Below are 21,035 nucleotides of genomic sequence, written 5' to 3' on the forward strand. Positions count from 1 at the left end.
TAGGGCAGAAAGTATACAACATGGCGTGCATGCATGCGTGTAGCACGTTGTATGTTATACTGCATAAATGAAACAGCGGTAAGTGTCAATACGTTGGCTGTGCGTCAATGATACAGGTAGGAGTGTGCAGATGCCTTTTTTCTCGACTTGTGTGTGTGTTTGGAGGGGGGGGGAGCGTCATTGAATAGTGGAACATTGAGTCACGGTTTGGGAGGAAGAGGTGTAACGGTATTCTGCGAGGGGACTCAAGTGTTCAAAAAAAGTTCTGTTAGCATGTCTTGACTAACTATATACAAATAACATCCAGCCATATTTTTCACCAACTCTCTACCCTTGAAGATCTTGCTATTCACCTCAACACACTACGGAAGATAATCTTACCACACCCATTCTACCCGAATCCTTAACTACCATCCCTTCCTCTCCTCCCATTTTTCTCCGCAAAAAAATAAAATAAAAAAATACAACGATTGAAACTAAGTGTTACGTTTACATCACTTGTAGCACCATTTTACACCTGGCATGCATGTCCCCTCTCTTTTTACCCCCAAGCCCCCTGTCTCACACAAACAAGTCCACCATACAATGCAAGGTACGCGAAAACCAACACACCGAACAAGAGGAGAAAAAAAAAAGGAAAACAAGGCCAGCAAGCCCATGACTTTCTTTTCTCGCCATCACACGCACACTTTCAGCCTCATCATGTCATGTCATGCGTCCCATACGCATAACCCCACCACCACGCCACAATGCCCTATAACGTTGCCTAAACCGCCAAAAAAGTAAAAAATAAAAATAAAAATTGGAAAACAGGAACACGACAGCACATCGTCACTACGTGTCACACGCAAATTCACATTCATCGATGTCCAAAAAAAAATAAAAAATTCCCTGATTACAATTTCTATCTCCTGACCCTTACCCATGTCCTTCGTCCTTTCACTCTCAATTAACAACCACAACGTCTTCCCTCTAGCCAGCGCAAAAAAAAAGAAAGGTAATATATACGAATTAACCCATATATATTCTCGCACATGAGGAAAGAAGGGAAAAAAGGGATATGACAGCATCGAACCCCCCCTCACCCCGCTCCATTGCTCTTCCCCAAACAATGCAAACGCTCGCTATGGGAAAAGTTGTAGTAAGAAAAGGGGAGAGGGTGTCACAGAGCTTTCTCCTTGTATACACACATAAACACACAGACTAGACAAGATGAGGACAAATAGTAAAGTAAGTATGAGTATGTAGTAAGTACGGGAGCCCCAAACGGTTCCAATATAATAGAGAGAGAGGTATCAAAAAACACAGACACACGATAAGGTAAAAACAACGATGGGGGGTGCAAGAACCTAGCCGATGCTTTTTCTTCGTCGACAGTTACAAAATGAGTTTTTGATGGCCGAAGAGTAAGACACATCAAAGGGAAACGAACACAAGAGAACCACTACCAATGATTAAAGTTGCCAGAAAGAACGGGGAAGAGAGAGAGAGAGAGCGGTTTTCAACGAAGGCCAATGACGCTCTAAGATCACGTTAGCAAAGACAGCCAAAGAAGTTCGGAATCAAGGTAAACATACCATTTCCAGCGTCCAAACCCGCCTTATCCACACTTTGAGCTTGCCCTCGACGCCTCTAACATTCTCGAGCTCCACTCCCTCCCACCAGCAGCGACGAGCCGGTTTCCTCCAGAAGAGAAGCAGCTTCTGCGCCATTCCGACAGCGTTGCTGTTAGCAAGATCGTTGCCTTTGATGTCGGTCCTCAAGCGTGCAAGAGCGATACTGCAGATGACAGCCTTGTTGGGTTCGCCGGCACGGTGGCCCCATCGATCATCGTGGTTGAAGCCGCTATGTTTTATTAGCAGGTGAATTTAGATAAACATAACAGCGCGCTTACCCTGCAGTCAACATCTCAATCAGGTGCTGCTCGGTCGTGCCTGGTTCCTCGCTCTTCCTGAGTCCGGAGAAGATGCCATCTTGCCGTAACAAAGCTTCACCAGCAGCGCGCTTGACCTCAATCATCTCCGGCTGGGTGATGTCTCGGTGTGGTGGGATAGCATAAAAGTCAAGGTCTTCGCGGAGGACAATGATACCGGCGCGGTCCTGAAGCATGTCTCTTGCAGAGCCGTGCATGGGCTCGATAGGCACGGCTTCGGCAGGGTGCTCTGGCGTGGTCGTCGGGGAAGGCGGTGCGGGGATGGTCTGAGCTACATTGCGGAAGAACTCCAGCATGTACTGCAAAGAATTGGGATCATACTGTGAAGAATAGAGATTGTCAGATAAGTATAATGCGGGATTGGAAAGATGGTCTAGGATCCTGGCTATTGTGGCCGGTGAAGCTGGGGGAGAGGGAGGGGACGAAGAAGAAGAAACAGGTGTACCAACGTCGACTGGGTATACGTCTCCTTCATGATAGGAGTTCATGTGGCCATCAGGAAGCAGGCCATTGGGAAAGAGCGAGAGGAGAACAAACTCGGGAAGGGTTAGAAGCTCGTCGCGCGATAGAGTGAATCGCGTGCCCCTATGTACTCGGTCAGTTCATGGTAAATTCATGTGGTGAGGCAAGCGCGCACCTCAACTCCAACGTAATGTTCTCATCAGATCCACCGAGCGTGTTGATGGGTGGGCCGGCGCTTGTTTGCGAGACCTGAGTAATGATACTCGCGGGACCTCCTGCAGATGCCATGACGTAGGTAAACGACTCAAGCGGGCTGAATCCTTCACTGTAAGGTGGTGGTGGTTCTCCGTCGTCAATGTCCTTGCTGCTGGAGCCGTCCTTGGTGTCGTTTGGAAGCGCAGCTTTGGTAGCAGCTACAGCGGCAGCCGAAGATGACGACTGGGTAAAGGGCGGCGCAGAGGTGAATGCAGGCGGCGAGTCGTCCTCTGGGGATTCTTGGGACTTGTTGCGTTCCTCGGCGTCCTCAGACGGGAAGTAGAGAGAGGAGAAGGGAGGGGGATATGGTGATTCGCCGGCTGTGGGTGATTCTGAGGCGCTCTCTGCGGGAGCAGCAGTGACTAGATACGGCGAGGCAGAAGGAGAGCGATTGCTGCAAGTCGGAGACAAATGAGTGACTACGGACAAGCCGTCTGGGTCGGGAGCCTGCGTGCGAGACAAGGTGCCGGTAGCTGTGAGAGTATTGGACGGCACAGGTGATGAAGTTGCGAAGGGGCAAGCGCGCTAATAGGCGCTGTCAATTAAACGTGAGCGCACGGAGGAGCGACTACGGGACAGCAGCGCACATGGATCTACAGGCGATGGGCAGGCGGGGGGGGGGGCAGCGAAAGGGTGAAGGAGGCGAGAGTGGACTTGCTCGGTCGTGCTGGTGGCAGAGGTGGAGCGGGTGATGGACAGCCGTCGATGTTGGACGCGGAGCCCTGGGTAGTGAGTTCAGGTGTGCCCCGTTTGGGCTTAGCACGGCCCACCAGCCTTACTCCAACCAGAGACCAGAAGCCTGTCCGTACGCCATCACAACACCAACAAGCGCGTCGTCACATGTTTGTCCAGGCCGCAGAGCCGCCTGTCTATGTATAGTATATACTCTTCACAAAGGCTGCAGTCGAAACCAGGATTGCGTGTCGTTGTATCCGTCTGCCATATTGCACATCTCAGCTACTGTACTTACATGCAGTCTAATGCTTGGCCACGACACCCGCCTCATTTGCCTGTGCAGTGATACGTCGCTTGTAGTCCTTCACTGTGCCGTCAAAGTGCTCAATCGTTCCATTGTCGCACACCCACAAACTTGTGCATACATTCTGTAGCATCGTCACGTCATGACTGACCATGAGCACACCGCCCTGGAAGTTATTCAATGCGTCTGACAGCGCGTCCATGGCTTCAATGTCCAAGTGATTCGACGGCTCGTCCAGCACCAGGATGTGTGGGTTCTGGAGGGCCAGACATGCAAACGCGACACGCGACTTTTGTCCTCCAGATAGCAGTGCCATCTTCTGCAGACCCGTCATGCCCGTAATGCCAAAAGCGCCAAGATGACGCCGGTACTCTTCATCTGCCTTTCCGTGGTACTTCTTGGACATGAATCCCACGGCGCTATCATTCAGGTCTAATGCGTCGACGTGATGCTGTGCGAAGAAACCCACGCGTAGTCGCGGGTTCTGTGAGATGATGCCCGTGGTTGGTTGTAGTGCGCCAATCAGCAGCTTCAGTGCAGTCGTCTTGCCCGCACCATTGGGCCCGACTATACCGATACGCGAGTCAAGCTGCACGTCAAGATCTACGTTCTTCAACAGAATCTTGTCTGGCGTGTATCCAAATGTCACGCCGCTCATCTGGATGATCGGAGGCGACAGCTTCTCCACCTCGGGGAATTTGAAATGGACAGAGTACTCGGCCTCGGGGGCCGTCAGGACAGGCATCCTCTCCAACTTCTTAATCCTCGACTGAGCCTCCGAAGACTTGGCCGCGTTGTAACGGAACTTGTCAATGAAAGCCTGCAAATGCGCCCGTTCGGCCATCTGCTTCTCATACTCTCGCGCCGCCGTCTTGCGCCGTTCTTCTTTGGTCGCATAGAAGGAATCAAAGTTGCCACCCTTGTAGTAGTCAAGACGCTCAGAGTGCTGGTGGATAATGTCCGTGGCGACTTCGTTTAGGAATGCTCGGTCGTGAGATACGACGAGGACAGTGCTTGGGTAGCTCTGCAGATAGTTTGCCAAGAAAGTGATGGAGGGAACATCCAACATGTTGGACGGTTCGTCGAGAAGAAGCAAGTCAGGTTCGCAGAAGAGGGCACGCGCCAATGCCAATCGCATTCGCCATCCTCCGGAAAACGTCCTTGTGGCAAACTGCTGGCGCTCTTGTGAGAAACCAAGACCAGCAAGAATACTGGCAGCTCTGGATTCAGCCTTATCGGACTCCATCTCTGCAAGCTTAGAGTGAATGTCACTTAGGGTAGTGTCAAGACCCTCGCGCTGTTGGTCTAGTCTTGCAGCATCAGCTGAAGTATCTGCCATGGTGGCCCGCTCAGCTTCAATGTCGGCAAGCTCCTTGGAGATTTTCTATGTAAAGTTAGTTTGCTTTCTCTGTAACCTTGGGCCTAGTAACATACATCTTGTTCTTTGAGGAGATGCTTCCGCCACACGTCGGCATCCAATACAGCTTGCAGTGCCGGTGTGTCATCGCCAGTGATCTAAATAAAAGCTCAGTCAGCCCATCCAAAAGTAGTAGTGGCATGCTCATTCTAACCTCTTGTTCTACGTGGAGAATCGAAATATGCGTTGGAATGGCCACCTCTCGACGAGCAAGTGCCCTCAGCAATGTCGATTTGCCAATGCCGTTCTGACCAACAAGACCATATCTTCGGCCGTACGCAAGCGTTAGAGAACTGTCAGTCAGGATACGCAGGCCAGGCATGGAAAGGTCAAAGCTATCAATCTTGATGTCTTTGCTCTTATTGGCGGAATCGCCCAGTTGCAGCGGGTTGACGGCCATGTAGAACTCCTCGTAGCTCTGCGTCTCATTGGGCTCGTGGAGAAGCTTCGAGGCCTCGTATTCGACATTCTTGAACTCCTTACGGTCCTGCTTGGCACGCAGTTTGCGTTCGGCTTTCTCAAGCTTCTTACGGTCGACCCTAGACTCGACTTTGCGGGTGTTGGCAGACTCGAGATCTACAGCACCGCCTGCTAGACCCATGGTAGACGACATGTTCCTCGAGGACCCCACGTGAATAGCCTGATCGAGCTTCTTGGCAGAAGGCGCCATCTGGCGACGCTCCCCGTCGGCGCCATTGGCTGAACTCAAACGGGCAATGAACTTGTCGACAAGATTCTGGATGGCTGCCTGGTTCTCGGTCGAGACGTCCCCGGACGCGGATAAGAGCAGTGCGCTCACAGTGGCCGCGGCTTCATCCAGCGGTGAAGGGGCGTTAGGGTCCGAATCGGACGTGAACTGGTTGGCAGCATGCGTCAGGTAGCCCGCCGAGTACTCGGACAGGACCGGATCGATGTTGGGGATCTGTGTTCTGATTTCCGACTCCATTGTTGCAGGATTGAATGGGAGATGGTGGATGGGGCGCTGTCCCACCTTGTCAATGTCGCTGGCAGTCGATGGGGGGGATGGTGGCGTTTGTGGCGAGAGGGGCACACACAGGAACACACACCTTTGGTACCGATTACTCGAACTGCAAGATGGCCGGCGTAATAGCGGGGCGGTGGGCGTTCTGTGCTTATTGCGGTGCTACGGCACGTTGTCCAAAGCAAAGAACATTTTGACGTCGGCAGCCGAATGTGGACTCGCAGACTGTGTACGGCTGGGCTGGCAGCCAATCAGCCACGACATGATACCAAAGGCTGTTTCTTGCATACGCGGATGCGGAGTCGCAAGAGGCAGATCTGCACCACGTCTCTGCAGACGCTTCAAGCAGCGATGCGCTCCCAGGATTCTTCCGGACACTTGCGCATTTCTGATGTGTTTGCAACGAGAAAGACGCACGTCACACTCACCTTGGCCAGTATCGTACAACACACAACTCGCATCGAGCTGCTCCATTCCAGCTATAATACAGCCAGCCACACCAACCAAACGGACATTTCCCAGTGTCGACAACAGCCATTGTCCCAAGAACGAGGGGCACAGCGTTCCCAGAGCGTCCCTCCAACAAGCGTCCGATCTCTACTACGCCATGTTCCAACCATGGCTGCCAGGTGTTTAGCAGATCAGGGTCAGTCGACATGCCGCCTTGGCCACGGCACGCACTTAAGACGTGGACGAGTGATTGGACTTGAAGACGAGTGTACAGAAACCGCGGAGGCAGAGATGCTTGCCCGATATGGACAGCACCTTGGGACAACATGTGGTGGCGGCCTCGACGTCCCGCCTTCACCAAACTCGCAACCCATGTTCCTGCCCTCGTCGGTCGACTTCTCCACTCTGGGGCTGACGTGCTCTGTGTTTCGGGTATCATCAAGGATAATCGAGAATGATGCGAGCAGCCTGCGCAGAAGCGCAATTGGTGCGTCAATTGATAGGCGGCTGTCTGCAATTCTCTCCGCCTGCCATGCCATGCTGTCAACCCCAGACTGACGCATCCGCGTCCTTGTCGGCGTGCGTCGGGGCTGGCATGGACGAGGGGCTTGGTGCCGCTCCGCGTTATCAAAAAGTGGCCTGGTAGAGATGGAGGCAGATGCAGAGGCTTCCGTGGCTGCGTGGACTAGTGCTAGGCCCTATCGTCTCGCTACCATGGCCAGCTAGAGCATCGCAATCGTAGTACACAAGCCGGTTATAAGAGTTGGGGAGGCCGCGATCAGCAAACAGCTCCACTAGGCCGGCAGGGGTCTCTCCAGGCCGTTCAGCGGGCGGCTACCAATCAGCGGCGGTGGTGACGGGCGTCTGGGATACTCGCTGGTACACTATATTTGGGAAGCTGGATGCGGCGAGGGGTACCTTGAGCCTAGCTGCTCATGTCCCTGATTGCTACTGCATGCTACGCTGCGCTAGGGCTCGTTTACCGCCTCTGCGTGCAACGTGGTGGTACTGGGCACCACGGCCGCCTCCTCATGACTCCATGGCAATCTACCCCCCGTCCGCCCAAGAGCACGCTCACAGCACGGCAGCACGGCAGCACGGCGGCTCTGGGGCTCTGGGGCGGCCGTCGCACGTAGCCATCGATGCTCGCTGGGCCAGGCTTGGAGCTATGACGGTGCAGAGTGAGGCATGGGGTCTGTGTGGCCTCCGTGCTATGTTTCGACATGCCGCTATCAGCCCTCGTCGGCGGCTTCTCGCTAATCCCAATGGAAACTGGGTAGCCCTGTACGTAGATCCTAGCACCAGAAGCAACAAGCACTGGATTTCTTCAGTCTTTCGTCCGCTCCTCGTCGAGCTCCACCTCTCTGCTCCAGCCCACCGTGGTGCTTGTGCCGTCCTTCCTTTGCCTCTTCGCGCCGTAGTGGCTCCCTCCCCCAACCGTCTGCTTGCCGACCTCCGACTCGTACTCCTGGCTCGCGATCCGTGATCAACCAGGCACCTTGACATGCCATAATGCTCGACTTGTCGTCACAGGCGCCTCGACGAGTGAGCTTTCCCCGGCGGCCTGGTTCTCTGCGAGAATGAAAACGGTTCCATCGGTAAATACCACCCTGCCTGCACCCATATGTCCCATGGTCGCTGTATAGAAGACGCTACACGCTGCTGCATGGCACTTGTTTTGTTTTGATATATCACCACTCCTCTGCTGTCGCGGCTCGGGACCGCGCAGCTGCACTCTCCTCGTCCCCGCCCTGTTTTGCTGCAATTTGTACTGGCCACTATGACTGATGCGTTCGTGTGATACAGCTCTGTGCCACTGCCACTGTCGTTGGTGCATCCGCCGTTGGTCTCTCGTTTGGACGGGAGACGCCGAGCGACTCCTCCTCATCCACCCACCCCAACACCAACACCAAAGAGGCCGCGCCAACACGCCCTTTGCCCACCAATTCTATGCCTGCTGCCATGCCCACCACTGCGTCGTCTTTTGGTGGCCCTGTGCCTGTCGCGCCTTCTTCACATGTACCACTTGCGACTCGACCCAGCCAAAATGCGCTCCCTCAGCGACGGATGGTAAGGAGGATGACGAGCGACGACGTGCCCACCCTGCCATTGTCCGGTGGTATAAGCAACTATGCGCCTAGCGACCTATCTATTTCCGAGGCCGACACCTCACGATACCCCCCAACGCGACGGGGCTCTTGGCTTAAGCGCCTCTCTTCTATTTCCATTTCCTCGAGCAGAACCCCCAGCCCAGCGCCTCTCTCGTCCGCAGTCTCGTGTCCCCATGGCGCAATGGCCTTTCCCCACGACGGCTCAGCAGCCTCTATTTTCGGCCGGCGCTCGACCTCACCATCGTTGCGAAACAGGTTGGTCAAGCGCTCATCATCAATACGCAGATCCGACCAACTACCGGCCCAAGGTACTGCCACTCTACGACCTTCATTTCGCCGCCCGGCCACAAGTCACCAGCGCACCGCAGCGCTGTTTGCCAACCACAGTCACAACAACAACGAAGCGCAACTGCATAGTAATCCAGCCGAAGACTTGGCGACTAATAGGGAGTTCCTGCATTCGTCGGATATGGACTGCCAGTTTGAGTATGCGCAGTATTTCACCGCAAAGGTGACCAAAGAGCGGACAGTGTCCAAAAAGAGAGGGTCGACGTCGTTAAGAGGCAGTTACAAGAGGGTTGTTCCAGACGAAAAGCACTTGCCTACACTCGTGCTTGCGAGGTCGGTGGCAGCAGCCACGCCCGAACTCGACGATTCCACCAGCGACGAGGGCGACAGCGTCTTCTCCGTGAGTCGGCCAGGGACGCCGTTTAGCATAGCCGCGTTTGCTACCAAAGAAAGCACGCATACCGGCAGCCGACCGTCGATAGACGACCCCGACGATGCATTGCGAACCAAGCGCTCCTCTTTCACTGACTTTCTTTCCTTCTCCAAGAAGCAGCTGGCCGCAGCCGGAGCGTCAGGCACTACGATCCTGCGCCGGGCGAGCCAACGGGTCAACTCGGCACCTCTTGTCCCCACCATGCACACCCGACCCCATAGCACATCGTATGGAGAGTCGCACCGCCATGTCGTTGAACCGGCATTGGCTGCTGCTAGGCGCGCCATTGCGACGTCTGCCGGAACCACCGAGGCGGGATCAGCGGGCAGCGGGCTCGAGGGCGGCGCATCATCAACGCCCTTGCCCACACTCGCGGCTCGTCGTGCCAGTGCTGGCATGGTTCCTGTCCTGGGCTTGGCGTCAATGCCTCAGCAGCTCGAGGGTCCCTCAGCCGCACTGGGCGCCAATCAGGCGCCACCATCCCCTACTCTAGCGCAATCGGGCGTTCGGGTCTCGCGTCACTCCATGGCCCCCTCAGAACAAGCCTCGACATTGGTCGGCTCGTCTGATAATGAACTTCGCGCTTTGGGGTTTGGCGACGACGACAACACTGACGTCCAGAGCGAGACGTGTTTCGATTCGCTGCGCACTGGCGCAACCAGAAGTACATCGGGCGGCGCCCGGGGCCCTCGTATAGAGACGATTTTCGACGAGTCACCCCCCTCCAAGGTCAAGGTCACTGCCCTGCGCGATCTGCTCCCACCAGGTACTCTTGGAGATCTCGCCGTTGCTAGTGTCGCCGGCCACCAGAGTATCGCTGAGGAAGAAGAAAACATCACAACACCGGTGCGCATGCGCCACGAGTGCCCTCTGCACGATTCGCCCAGCTGCGCTCGGACACGAAGCGCTCCGCTCTTCCCCAACACTGTCTCGGCATCTCCCCCGAGTATGCCCAAGCCGCTTTCGCTTGGGACCTTGGAGTGGGATTCAAGACCGGGGAACGACGACGACGACAGCAGTAGGTGGTCACTAGAAGAGACAGATGCTGAAGACCCGTGGGTTGATGCTCCCATAGTCAATTGCCGACCGACAGCAACACTATCGCCGTTCCCCCAGAGCGCGCGTCGTGTTGCATCGGGCCCAACATCCAAGCCTACTACGCCTCATCACCTCACCACAGAGTTTGGTGACAGAGACACCCGCAGCAGCATCTTCGACTGGTCTGAGCAACAACTCGCAGACAAGAACTCGGGCAGCTGCACGCCGCCACGACCTCGGACAGTGCACGGCAAGAAAGATGCTGACCGCAGAGGCAGCCGTTCTGTTGGCCGCCGGGTACCCAGCGGGTTACACGCCCGCAGCCAGAGTGTGCCCGTGGTTCCCGATTTGACTGGCAAGCGTAACACCGTCGTGACAAACAAGTTTGGCACCTGGGGCGTTGGCAGCAAAGGTGTCACCGAAGACTGGAACGACGACTTTGACTTTACTGAGCTCAACGGCGATCCTATTGAAGAAGGTGATGCTTCCCCTCGGGTAGACAGTGGCACGTCAATGGTGGTACCAAAGAGCATACAAGAGCAACAGAACAACGTCCTGGCCAACATTGGTCTGCTTCGTGAGTGGGGCCTACTAATCGAAGAACTCAAAGAGCACCGCACACGCGCTCAAGCTCTTGGTATAGTGGACGGTCCGCATGCTGGTACGTGGGAGGAGGTGGACGCCATGATAGACCTTGCCGATCAGGAGGCTGGCCACCAGGATGTCGCTCCCGCCTCACCACCTTCAACACCTGGCTTCGATGACGATAGTTTTGAGGAGCCGCCCGCGAGCCCTAGCCTTGGTAGAGGAAGGGGGCAATCAGAAAACCCAGATCAGGATATCATGAAGAGTCGGATACCATCACCGCGCTCCCGCAAGTCTATTCTTCCACCAAACGACGACATTTTTGCCCCGCAACCGTCCTCAAAACTAGCCCAATCTACATCTGACCCCGACCATGAAATTCACGAGGCCAAGCCGACTACCACGCGACCCCGTAAAGACTCGGAAGCCAAAGCGCGCTCCGTGATTGAGGCGCTCCAAAAGAGGAGGAGCGTATACGAACCAATATTGGATACACCGCCTACGCCTTCTTCGAAGAAGGTTCCGTTTGATACTGCGACTCTACGACGAATTGTGCCATATGTCAGTTCACTGACGCACAAAGTAAAAGACACGATTAGGGATGCGGAAGGCTTGTATTCAAGCCCGCTCGCTAGCCCGATGCAAGAGCAGCCACAACGCGACGACATTTTCCAACCAGACGCGGATCTGATGGCTCAGATGAAACTCATGACGGTCATGTGAGCTCATGAATATTACCCTGTTATGGAGCTGGATCCATTTGGTGCTGGCCACACCTCTCAGGGCAAAAAAAAGTTTTAACGAAGGAACAAAAGTTTCCTCTGGACTATTTCCATTTGGATGAGAGCGTTCGAGCGATGATGGAGCCGCACTGGCTTCATCAACATTTCCCTATACTAATTTCGATACGGTCGACTATCAAGTACAGACCCAGGACTGGACTTTGAAGCGACACGGTACTTGCAATGTTACCTTGCATAATTGCAGCATATCCCCGGCCAGGATGCAGGTGGAGCAAGACGAGGCATTTGTTATCAAGAGCAACCACAGAGTATGCTCAGTTTTTTGTTTAATAGAGAACCAAGGCGCACCAAGAACCAAGGCGTCCTTTTGGGATCATGGCGCACATCATAGTCTCTGGGTGTGGAAAAGGTCTGCCGTGCAGTCCACGGCCCGTTTTCTCACCTGTCTGCATCGTGTACAAAAGCGGGTTAGGGGATTTTTTTCCTTTGTTTCCTTTTTCTCATGTTCTTGATGCTCTTGTATCTTGAACCTCATTGGGCGTTTGTCAAAAAAATCATAGCATTGATACACGACGGCCTCGACCCAGTCTCTCGAGATGCGAATACATACACAGCATTGTAACGCTAGCTCATCAAACGGTACTCCTGTAATTATGATGTAATGTCTGCAATCAACCTGAGTCAGAGAAATGTCGCGGCCCGAGGCCATGAGTGTTGTCCCTAGCAACCGCGTAAAGGCCTAGATGCACAAATAGCCGTGGTGGACCCGGTACTTGTTTTCTGTTACAAGACGGGCTGTATCCGGGACGGCGACTAACCCGCATAGCTCGCACGATGTGAAAGTGCGCGATCCAAGTAACATTTCTAGACAATGTCAACCATAGTTGCCGAGCCGTTGTTGGGCCGGACTGATGCACATGCGACAACCGAGCCACGCGCTACTGCTCCGATTCTCACTTCACACATGCCAGATCGAGAGGCGAGGTACGCAGGTACCGTCTGCAATGCGGCGCGGTTACATACATACTTTGAGAGTAATCACTTCCACTGTGATCATCTTTGCATGCCGCTCGCTCTCGGACCCGCCCGAGCGGGAGAGAAGACCGTGAGGATGCGGAGGATGAAGCCGCCTTGCTGCACGCCCCGATGAGCATACAACCAAGCGAGACAGGCTCCCTCCGTGCACACGCCTTCATTGGCTTCGCGTGTTTCACTCATTCTCAATTCGACAATAATCCAAGTCGGGTTATAATGACGATTCAGTCAACGAGCCCCGACGCCGCATCTCGGTCCCATGGCCGGCGTTGGCGGCAAATCCGGCACTGCCATGCACTAATCTTCTGCAGTCGCTCTGGGCTGCATATTCCGGTTTTCCAACATGTAAGTAAGACGGTGTTGCTTGCAAGGAAATACTCCTCGGGACTATATCGCGCCATCATTAAGTCGTCCGTCCCATCCACAAGTGCAAATGCGCAATCCGTGTTCGCCCACAGTAGCTTTGCATAGAGTTGCGGAGCATCCTCGACGTTCTCCTTCGAAGTACTTGCCTGGTTCAGTCAATAATTACTCGTTATAATGGCAGGCTACCCGGCCGTTACGATACGCGATTCGCACCACAGAGTGGGGTAACATTGGGGCCAATGGCTCCCATATATTGCCGATTGCGCAAGTATGGTGTGGTTGTTTGAGGATGCGGCCGTAGCCTAGCATCGGATGGATGAAGGCGCGGCATCCTTTGATTTGGAAAAGTCAATGACGTGGATCGCGTCTTGGAAGCGGCTACTAGACCAAGAGGAGGACGGGAAATACGCGACACCTCAGGTATTATCGTGACACCAACTCACCAAAAAAGGAGCCATTGACTAAAACACGGCCACCGGTGAGCTGCTTCGAGTACTTAGTAACATACGCCAAAGATCCTTTATTCAGAAACCCAATCTCCATCTTGCATTTTTTGGCTTAGCCGCCGAATCCTTGCTGACGCCCAGGGCTCCTCTTGTTCGAGCCTATCGTTGAGCTTAATCCATCTACGAGCAATTCTCACGTCATCCGACTCGTCCCATAATGGCGCCGAAGCAATTGGTAACAGTCGGCCTGAGCGCATTCTCCATTCTAGGAGCGGTCCAAGCGCAAGGCACAGCTTGCGAAAAGCCAATTGCCCCACAGAACGCGGCTCCTTCGGTCGCCCCGGGATTTCGCGTCGAGGTTGTAGCAAATGGTCTGAGAGACCCTCGCAGTATTTTGTTTGATCGTCAAGGTGGACTGCTGGTGGTTGAGCAGGGCTATGGAGTTAGCAGACTATCCCTGGCGGGCGATGGAGCTTGTGTTCGTGTTGAGGGTCCAGTGCAAAACGTTATTGAAAATGACTCTGTAAGTTTGGCCGTCGTCCGTTGCCATGACCATCGGGGTTTGACTAACAACGTCAGTTGAATCATGGCATTACATTCTCCGAAGATGGCAATACTCTGTACGCGTCTTCCCATAGCAATGTCTTCGCTTGGGACTACGATGCTTCTCAAGGCAAGACCACGTCTGATTCAAGAGATGTTGTTCAAGGAATGGGAGACAAGGAGGGACATACTACGCGTACACTGCTCATGTCCCAGAAGGTCCCTGGTATGCTGCTCGTCTCTCGCGGTAGCGTGGGCAACATCGATCTTCAGACCTTGGACGTGACCACCGGAGTATCTACCATCAAAGCCTACAATGTGAATAACGTAACCTCTTCGGCCTATGACCACGCCTCAACCGGTAGGCTTCTCGGCTGGGGTCTTAGAAACTCAGTCGGTATAGCTGAGGATCCAATAACAGGCGGTATCTACTCTGTAGAGAACAGTGTTGACAACATCATGAGAAGTGGCCAGCTCATCAAGGAAAACAATCCCGGCGAGGAAATGAACTTCCACGGCTCTCTCAACGGAACAGCAAGCAACGTTGAAGATGTAAATTACGGATATCCTTCTTGCTTCACAGCCTGGAACACCTCTGAGATCCCCGATTTCAATGGTGAAGTCGGCCAACAATTCGCCATTGGAAACCAAAACGCAACTGTAAACGACACTTTTTGCCAAAACGACCGCATTGCTCCCCGTCTTGCTTTCCAAGCTCACATGGCCCCCCTTGATATCAAATTCAATCCCAACGGCACCGCAGCATGGGTAACTATGCACGGATCATGGTACGTAATCCCCTCTCTCTCCTCAACAAGCCCACTGCTACTACTAACATTCCTCCGTCAGGAACCGTGAAGACCCCGCTGGCTACAAACTCACGCTCATCTCCTTCAACGGTGCCGGCTCGCCCGTCGCCCCATCCAACAGCACCACCGCAGCCATCGACGTAGTATCTAACCCAGACCTATCTGCTTGTCCTCGCTCGTGCTTCCGTCCTGTGGGCCTTGCGTGGGATGCTAAGGGTAGGTTGTACATGAGTTCTGATTCTACGGGGGAAATTTTCGTTGTTACGAAGGAGGATGGGAGTGGGGTTGCAGATGTGAGTGATGCTGCAGGTGGTGCGAGTGCGACAGCATCAGTGAGCTCAGTACAGAGTCCTGTACCGAATGCTTCAGGTGACTTAGTGGATAAATGGAGTCTGGGGAGTGGCGTGTATTGGGTTGTTGTGGCCTTTGTCGTGAGTGTTTTGGTTTGAGAATGGTTGTAGCGGCTCTTTGTGAGCGCAGCAGTTCGGTGACATGATTATGAGGGACTTGATATATAACGTTTCTTCCTTAAGTATATATTCAATTTCATACGTTGATGCTTCGAAGTTTGTTTGTGCGATTCGAAACCGTGAGATTGCAATAGGGACCAATGCCATTACGATTTACCGAATCATGTACTGTGTGACATACCAAAAGCGGCAGTCGTATATGAGATGCATGATTGTGTAGCTTCTTCTTTTTTGATTTGACATGCTACTTAGCAAAATCGGGAGTCATCGATTGTGCCTTCCTGGAAAGCTATGTGCGATTGCGATCATTACCACACATAACATGCTCTTCACATCTTACTCGACACACGAATATCACCTATGGCTTCGAATACTACGTTTGCGTCTTGCTTGTCCGGGTCTGGTACGGGACTGTCTTTTGTTTCACACTTCTGTCGCTAACAAACGCGTTCGTTCAGTAGTGCGTTCGTTTGCGACTCTTGCTCACCGCTGCTCGACGCAACTTCACTGAAGACGAACGATGCATACCTATATCGACCGTGGTTACCGATCTCTCTCTCTTGATTCATACATAATTCTGATAAATCAAGTAGACTTGGAAATTCATTAAATGTGTTGAACTACACAGTGAGTTTGACATATCAGTAGTATTCGGCTTGGACATCCCATTTGCACTATCACCTGCTGTCAGTGAGGCTCTACCGCCTTCACCTCTGTCATGAAGTGAGAACCCACTCTCGGTAACAGCTGGCTCGAGCGCTCTCTGTCTTTCACATCGAATCTACACAATAAGAGGCTTTCTTCTTCGCCAGTCTTGGGAACTTGCTCAATCTTCAGGACATTTGAACTGATCAACACCTAACCTTTCTGCTGCCTTTGGCACCCATCTCCGAAGCCGACATGTCGCGATCTCAGAGCCCGTTTAGTAACACTGCATTCAATTCTCTGCCCATCGAAGTATGTGATTTAATTACCGACTCGTTAACTGTACGTATGCTGACTATTCCACTAGCTCAACAAAGCCATCGTCCACTACCTTTACGACGACAAGGATATCGCGACATACCGGTTGATATGCCATGCTACAAATGATGCCGTCGACGCCGACCGTCAGTCATTCTGGCGTGCGAAGTTCCGTGAAAAGTATGATTTCTTGGAGGGCACACCTAACAACCAGCTGCGGCGCATGTATCAGCGCCGGTCCAAGCTGCTGCGATGCGGCAACAAGTACGGCTTCTTTCGTGGCCATGGTAAAACTGAAGCCCGGGTTGTGAGGGTGTTGAAAGATTTGATCGTTGGTACGTATATCCTGGCATAAGTCAGCGTATCTAACGAAAAATGCAGAAGCCTTCCACGGTGCCACCGAATTTGATGAGCATGGGCGCCTCCGTTGCAAGAACCATGCTCAACTCATACAATTCATTTTCGAGTCCCGTCTGCTAAATAATGACCGGCGACCCCCCACAGTCCGCCGTGGCGAGCCTGCCCATGTTGATGAGACACTGGCAGCTGTCAAGCTGATATGCTCTCAATTCATCTTCGATCTTCCAGGCCTAGAACACAACATATTCGCACTTGATGAATCACAATTTGCCGTTTATCAATCTGCTACTGACGCTCCCATATTCCTGGACAACTACAAAAGATTGAATTTGGAATGGGTTCTCCATAGCATGAATTTCTTCCGCCACCACATGATGAACGAAGAAGCCCAAACCCTCTTCGACAAAATCGACGAGTTAGATGCAACGCAAAAACCCTCACCCTGGCGAGAACTTCTCCACCAGGGTGCTCAGCCACTAAGCAGGTACTGGAAAGGCACATACGCCTTCCTCGACCACTCCGAAGTCCAACGCCTCCGCAAGCAAGGCCCAGGCCACGAAATCTACATTGACAAAAACGTCGACGAAGGCAAGATTCAAGTAAGCCGCAACATCCTAGTACAAATTTGAAATCCACACTAACAACATCGCCCAACTCAACAGTCCCTCGAACTCACCTTCGCACAAACCACCCATCTCCCCAACGGCCGCCCCCTTCCCTGGCCCCCTCTCTTCGAATCCTGCCTGCACTCCGTCCTCCCCTTCACCAGCGCCCAACCCCTCCAAACACAAGCCCGTCACTCCTCCAAACAGCCCCAAAACATCCAATTCGAAGGCCAAGGCCAAGACCTTGACGACGAATACCGCGCTCTCGGTTGGCTTAACGCTCTTCCCCCTCAAGGCGGCATCCCAGGCTGGCAGCGTATAACATTTATGAAGCATTTCAGTGATGATTACGAGGATCCTGATCAGGATAATCTCTGGGCGTATGAGGGGGTTGTAGTGCCCGGTGGGAGGATGATTTTGGGGAGGTGGTGGTTTGCGTCTGAGTCGGCGGTTACTCAGGTAAGTTTCCTTCCTCCTCCTCCTCCTCCTCCTCCTCCTCCTCCTCCTCCTCCTCTTCTTCTTCTTCTTCTTCTTCTTCTTCTTCTCCACTTTCTTTTTTTTGGGGGGGGGGAAGGATAAGGGCCAAATGTATGTAAACTGACGTGTGTTGTGCAGTTGGATTATAATGGGCCGTTTATTCTATGGGCGGTGGATGAACAGGAGATGGATGGGGAGGAGGAGTAGAAGTGTGGAGTTAGTGGCTGGTACCTGAATGTATGGGGGCGTTTTGTCGGGTGGGAATGCCATCGCTCGTAGAAGGTCCAAGGTGCAGTGGCATTGCCGATATCTTCCTCTTCAGTCTGTGTATAGGTGGCATGGTTGTTCCGTGATTCATTTCAGGCTTTTTAGCTGTAAGTGATCTCGAGTGTCGGGCTGTAATTACCAGAACACATGTCGACTTTCTCGGACATTCACATGATTCTCTATTTTTCACCATCATGAGAATAAGGTATTATGCATTAAACAAGACCTTCATCGATTTTCTTTCGAGCAGAGAAAATACATTTGGAGTGAATGAATTTTTTTTAAAAAAAAACAGGTCTCATGATTTGATATCTACATATATAATCGTCATAGAGTCGTTATTCATAATCGTGCCCGCATCCCTGCAATTCCCAATCCAACCAATGCCTCCTCATTAATCATACCGAAAGAAAAGACTTCATCATTTCCGCATGCCTGTATATATGTGTTCAAGGACAGTGTGTGAAAAAGGAGAAAAGTGAGCCGGCAACAAAATACAAGGAGAAAAGGTCATTCATAACATTCCCATTTCTTTTGCATCTTGCTCCAGAAAAAATAAGAGAAAAAAAAGGATATCGAACAATTGTCTCTAACCCCTGACTTCAAATGCGATGAACAAACAACAGCAAAAAGAGTTGAAAGGCCGGGAATGGAACAAGAAGGGAGAAGGTCTAGTACCTCGAACCCATGGGTGGCGGCGGCACCGCGGCACCGTATGGATTGGAATCGGCATAGGATGTAGCAGGGTAGGGCTGGTTGGCAGCTACAGGATATGCGTACGGATTAGCGCCTGGACCATTCATATTGCCAAGGGCATTGAGGCGGGCCTCCTTCTCTCGTCGTTCCCGAAGCTTTCTCCTCTTGCGACGACGAGCTTCGAGCTCCTTGACGCTGTGTCGCTGCTCATTCATTTCTTTCCATTCAGAGTATGCTGACTTGATACCAAGTGCAGCAATACCCACAGCAGCGGCGTCTTGGAGCATATTTTTGGATTTTCGTTTGCGTGCTTCTTCTGGTGACATTTCTCCTTCGCTGACGAGCTTGCGACGGTTTTCCGAGGCGACCATTGACGAGTATACTCCGTGGGCGGCGTGGATCGTGGCTACCGTAGCCAAACCCGCAGTGAGAAGCTCCTTACCTCGAAGTTTCTTGCGCTTTTCCTCCATATCGGTTGACGACTCGGAATCGCTACTAGGATTCCATCGACCTCGTTCTCCTCCTCCGCTTTGTGCTGCTAGAGCACCTGCGCCAGCCCCAGCGGGAGCGGCTAGTCTACGATCTGAATTAGTCCTGGAAGGGGCTTCGGAATACTGGTCGTCCATACCGCGGCCTCGGCTGTACGAGCGGCGGTTGCCCCTACGTGATGGTACGTAACTGTCGGAGCTGGAAGAGCGAGAGCGAGATCGCTCGCGTCGAGAACGAGACTTGGAGCGCACACGGTCGTAGAGAGCCTTTCCTGCAGCGAGTACAGCACCAGTGCCAGCAACCTTGGCGAGACCATTACGATTGCCGTCATCGCTTGAGTGAGAGCGGGAACGCCCACGGGAACGAGAGCGTCCAAAGATGGACCTAGACCTAGATTTGGACCTAGCACGAGAGCGGGATCGAGAAGGAGACCTGGAGCCATCGCGGCCACGAGCACGAGAGCGCGAGCGAGAGCCGTTGGCTAGGCGTGAAGCAACAAGACCGCCCAAGGCGGATTCAGCAACGTGCCTCTTCTCGTGCTTTCCGTCTCTGTCGATGAGACCGTCGATACCAGCTGCACCAATAGCGGCAGTGGCAATACGTTGGCCTTTGGCACCGGTCCAGGGGCCTGGTTCTTTGCGGCTACGGAAGGCTTCGACGGCACCAGCGACGAGAGCCGCTTTAGCAGCCTGCTCCCATTTCTCTTTGGCGCCTCCTCGGCTACGGCTACGTGAACGGGAGCCATAGCGGCTTCGGCGGTCATCGTGATATCCGTACCTGTCGCTGTCATACCCACGGTCGTCCCGACGATAGCGGGAACGGTCGCGGTCACGAGAACGAGAACGAGAACGAGAGCGTTCGCGGCCAGTGACGGCGCCGATGATTCCTCCTAGGCCTGCCGACTCGCCAAAGCTCTTTACTTGATCGACAATGGACTTGCGGCGCGAGGGCTTTGGGCGTTCAGAGTACTCGGAATAGTCATCGTAGTCGCGGTCACGGCCACCACGGTCACGGCGACGAGGGCGGTCATAGTAGTCGTCGTCGTAGCCACGATTCATGGAACGAGTGCGACGAGGTGGTGCATACTCTTCGCGGTACTTGGTCTGTCTGAACTCGGTGCCAGGGGGGAAGTCGCGGGGGATTTCCTCGATGCTGTCCTCTCGGGCTGCAGGGCGGTAGGCGAGATCACGCACTGCGCCTCCACGGCCGCCGCGCTCAATGTATGTCGTCTCAGTCACGTACTCGGGCTCCCGGTTTCGGTGCCGAGGTGGTGCATAGCTGTACTCGGACATGGTGCTGCTCTGTACCCGCGATGGGTGGATGCTCTTTGCGTGTGCGTCTGTTGTTCTCTCTCTCAAAGGTCCAAAGTGTGGTATGGGTGGGGTCGGCTGCGCATGGCTTGTTAGTTGGGGGCACAAGTGGGAGCAAGAAGGTCGGCGCAGGCAGCGTACCAAGGAGCGTGGTGCTCAGAGCTTTCTCAGTTTGCCTTTAGGGCAAATCTTTGTTGGGCAGGCGGTCGCAACGAAGAATGAAGAGTGCCTGGAAAGTGACGTGACAAGGTGGGTGGGGTGGGGTAGGGGAAGGTGTTGAGGGTCGCAAGGCAGCGGCAGGCAGATGTATTTAACAGGCCGAGCAATGATGACAGTTGGAATGGCTTGGGGCCCAAGGATGTTAGTATCGAAGTCGGACCAGGCGGAGTGGCGTAGAGATTACCATCTGTCTGATGCTGGTGCGAAGGTGGGCAGTGTCTTTAGTGCCCAGAGCCTGCTTATGACGTAACAACAGGCTGCCTGTTGGGCTTGGGCTTGTGCTTGTGCTTGCAGCCACGCCCAC

General features: G+C 53.4%; 6 protein-coding genes across 6 annotated transcripts; 4 read left to right on the top strand and 2 right to left on the bottom strand.

Moving 5' to 3' along the window:
- Window positions 1–1,501: 1,501 nt before the first annotated feature.
- Window positions 1,502–5,992, bottom strand: COCSADRAFT_174051 (uncharacterized protein; the record flags this gene model as incomplete). The annotated part of the gene is made up of 7 exons (XM_007704810.1): window positions 1,502–1,522; window positions 1,578–1,845; window positions 1,895–2,518; window positions 2,571–3,097; window positions 3,643–5,013; window positions 5,064–5,144; window positions 5,201–5,992. 7 exons carry the CDS (start codon window positions 5,990–5,992, stop codon window positions 1,502–1,504), a joined length of 3,684 nt encoding a protein of 1,227 aa, XP_007703000.1.
- Window positions 5,993–6,245: 253 nt separating this feature from the next.
- On the top strand, window positions 6,246–7,247 carry COCSADRAFT_234953 (uncharacterized protein). The gene has a single exon (XM_007704811.1). It carries the CDS (start codon window positions 6,323–6,325, stop codon window positions 7,034–7,036), a length of 714 nt encoding a protein of 237 aa, XP_007703001.1. The 5' UTR covers window positions 6,246–6,322; the 3' UTR covers window positions 7,037–7,247.
- Window positions 7,248–7,814: 567 nt separating this feature from the next.
- COCSADRAFT_234960 (uncharacterized protein) lies at window positions 7,815–11,859 on the top strand. Its single transcript, XM_007704812.1, has 2 exons — window positions 7,815–8,076; window positions 8,285–11,859. The coding sequence occupies exons 1-2, from the start codon at window positions 8,059–8,061 to the stop codon at window positions 11,654–11,656; spliced, it is 3,390 nt and encodes a 1,129-aa protein (XP_007703002.1). The 5' UTR covers window positions 7,815–8,058; the 3' UTR covers window positions 11,657–11,859.
- Window positions 11,860–13,740: 1,881 nt separating this feature from the next.
- Window positions 13,741–15,324, top strand: COCSADRAFT_174054 (uncharacterized protein; the record flags this gene model as incomplete). The annotated part of the gene is made up of 3 exons (XM_007704813.1): window positions 13,741–14,046; window positions 14,103–14,854; window positions 14,916–15,324. The coding sequence occupies 3 exons, from the start codon at window positions 13,741–13,743 to the stop codon at window positions 15,322–15,324; spliced, it is 1,467 nt and encodes a 488-aa protein (XP_007703003.1).
- Window positions 15,325–16,245: 921 nt separating this feature from the next.
- Window positions 16,246–17,957, top strand: COCSADRAFT_96956 (uncharacterized protein; the record flags this gene model as incomplete). The annotated part of the gene is made up of 5 exons (XM_007704814.1): window positions 16,246–16,302; window positions 16,358–16,643; window positions 16,690–17,267; window positions 17,331–17,732; window positions 17,889–17,957. The coding sequence occupies 5 exons, from the start codon at window positions 16,246–16,248 to the stop codon at window positions 17,955–17,957; spliced, it is 1,392 nt and encodes a 463-aa protein (XP_007703004.1).
- A 343-nt stretch (window positions 17,958–18,300) lies between these two features.
- On the bottom strand, window positions 18,301–20,906 carry COCSADRAFT_202110 (uncharacterized protein). The gene is made up of 2 exons (XM_007704815.1): window positions 20,654–20,906; window positions 18,301–20,590 (listed from the first exon to the last, which is right to left on the bottom strand). Exon 2 carries the CDS (start codon window positions 20,492–20,494, stop codon window positions 18,689–18,691), a length of 1,806 nt encoding a protein of 601 aa, XP_007703005.1. The 5' UTR covers window positions 20,495–20,590; window positions 20,654–20,906; the 3' UTR covers window positions 18,301–18,688.
- Between the last annotated feature and the right edge of the window lie 129 nt (window positions 20,907–21,035).

The sequence above is a fragment of the Bipolaris sorokiniana genome (assembly GCF_000338995.1).
Source record: "Bipolaris sorokiniana ND90Pr unplaced genomic scaffold COCSAscaffold_12, whole genome shotgun sequence".
In the NCBI taxonomy this organism is placed as follows: Eukaryota; Fungi; Ascomycota; class Dothideomycetes; order Pleosporales; family Pleosporaceae; genus Bipolaris; species Bipolaris sorokiniana.

What these genes read in the sequence shown, in the direction of transcription:
- COCSADRAFT_234953 (XM_007704811.1), top strand. Translation starts at nt 6,323, where the DNA reads ATGCGGAGTCGCAAGAGGCAGATCTGCACCACGTCTCTGCAGACGCTT.
- COCSADRAFT_202110 (XM_007704815.1), bottom strand. Translation starts at nt 20,494, where the DNA reads ATGTCCGAGTACAGCTATGCACCACCTCGGCACCGAAACCGGGAGCCC.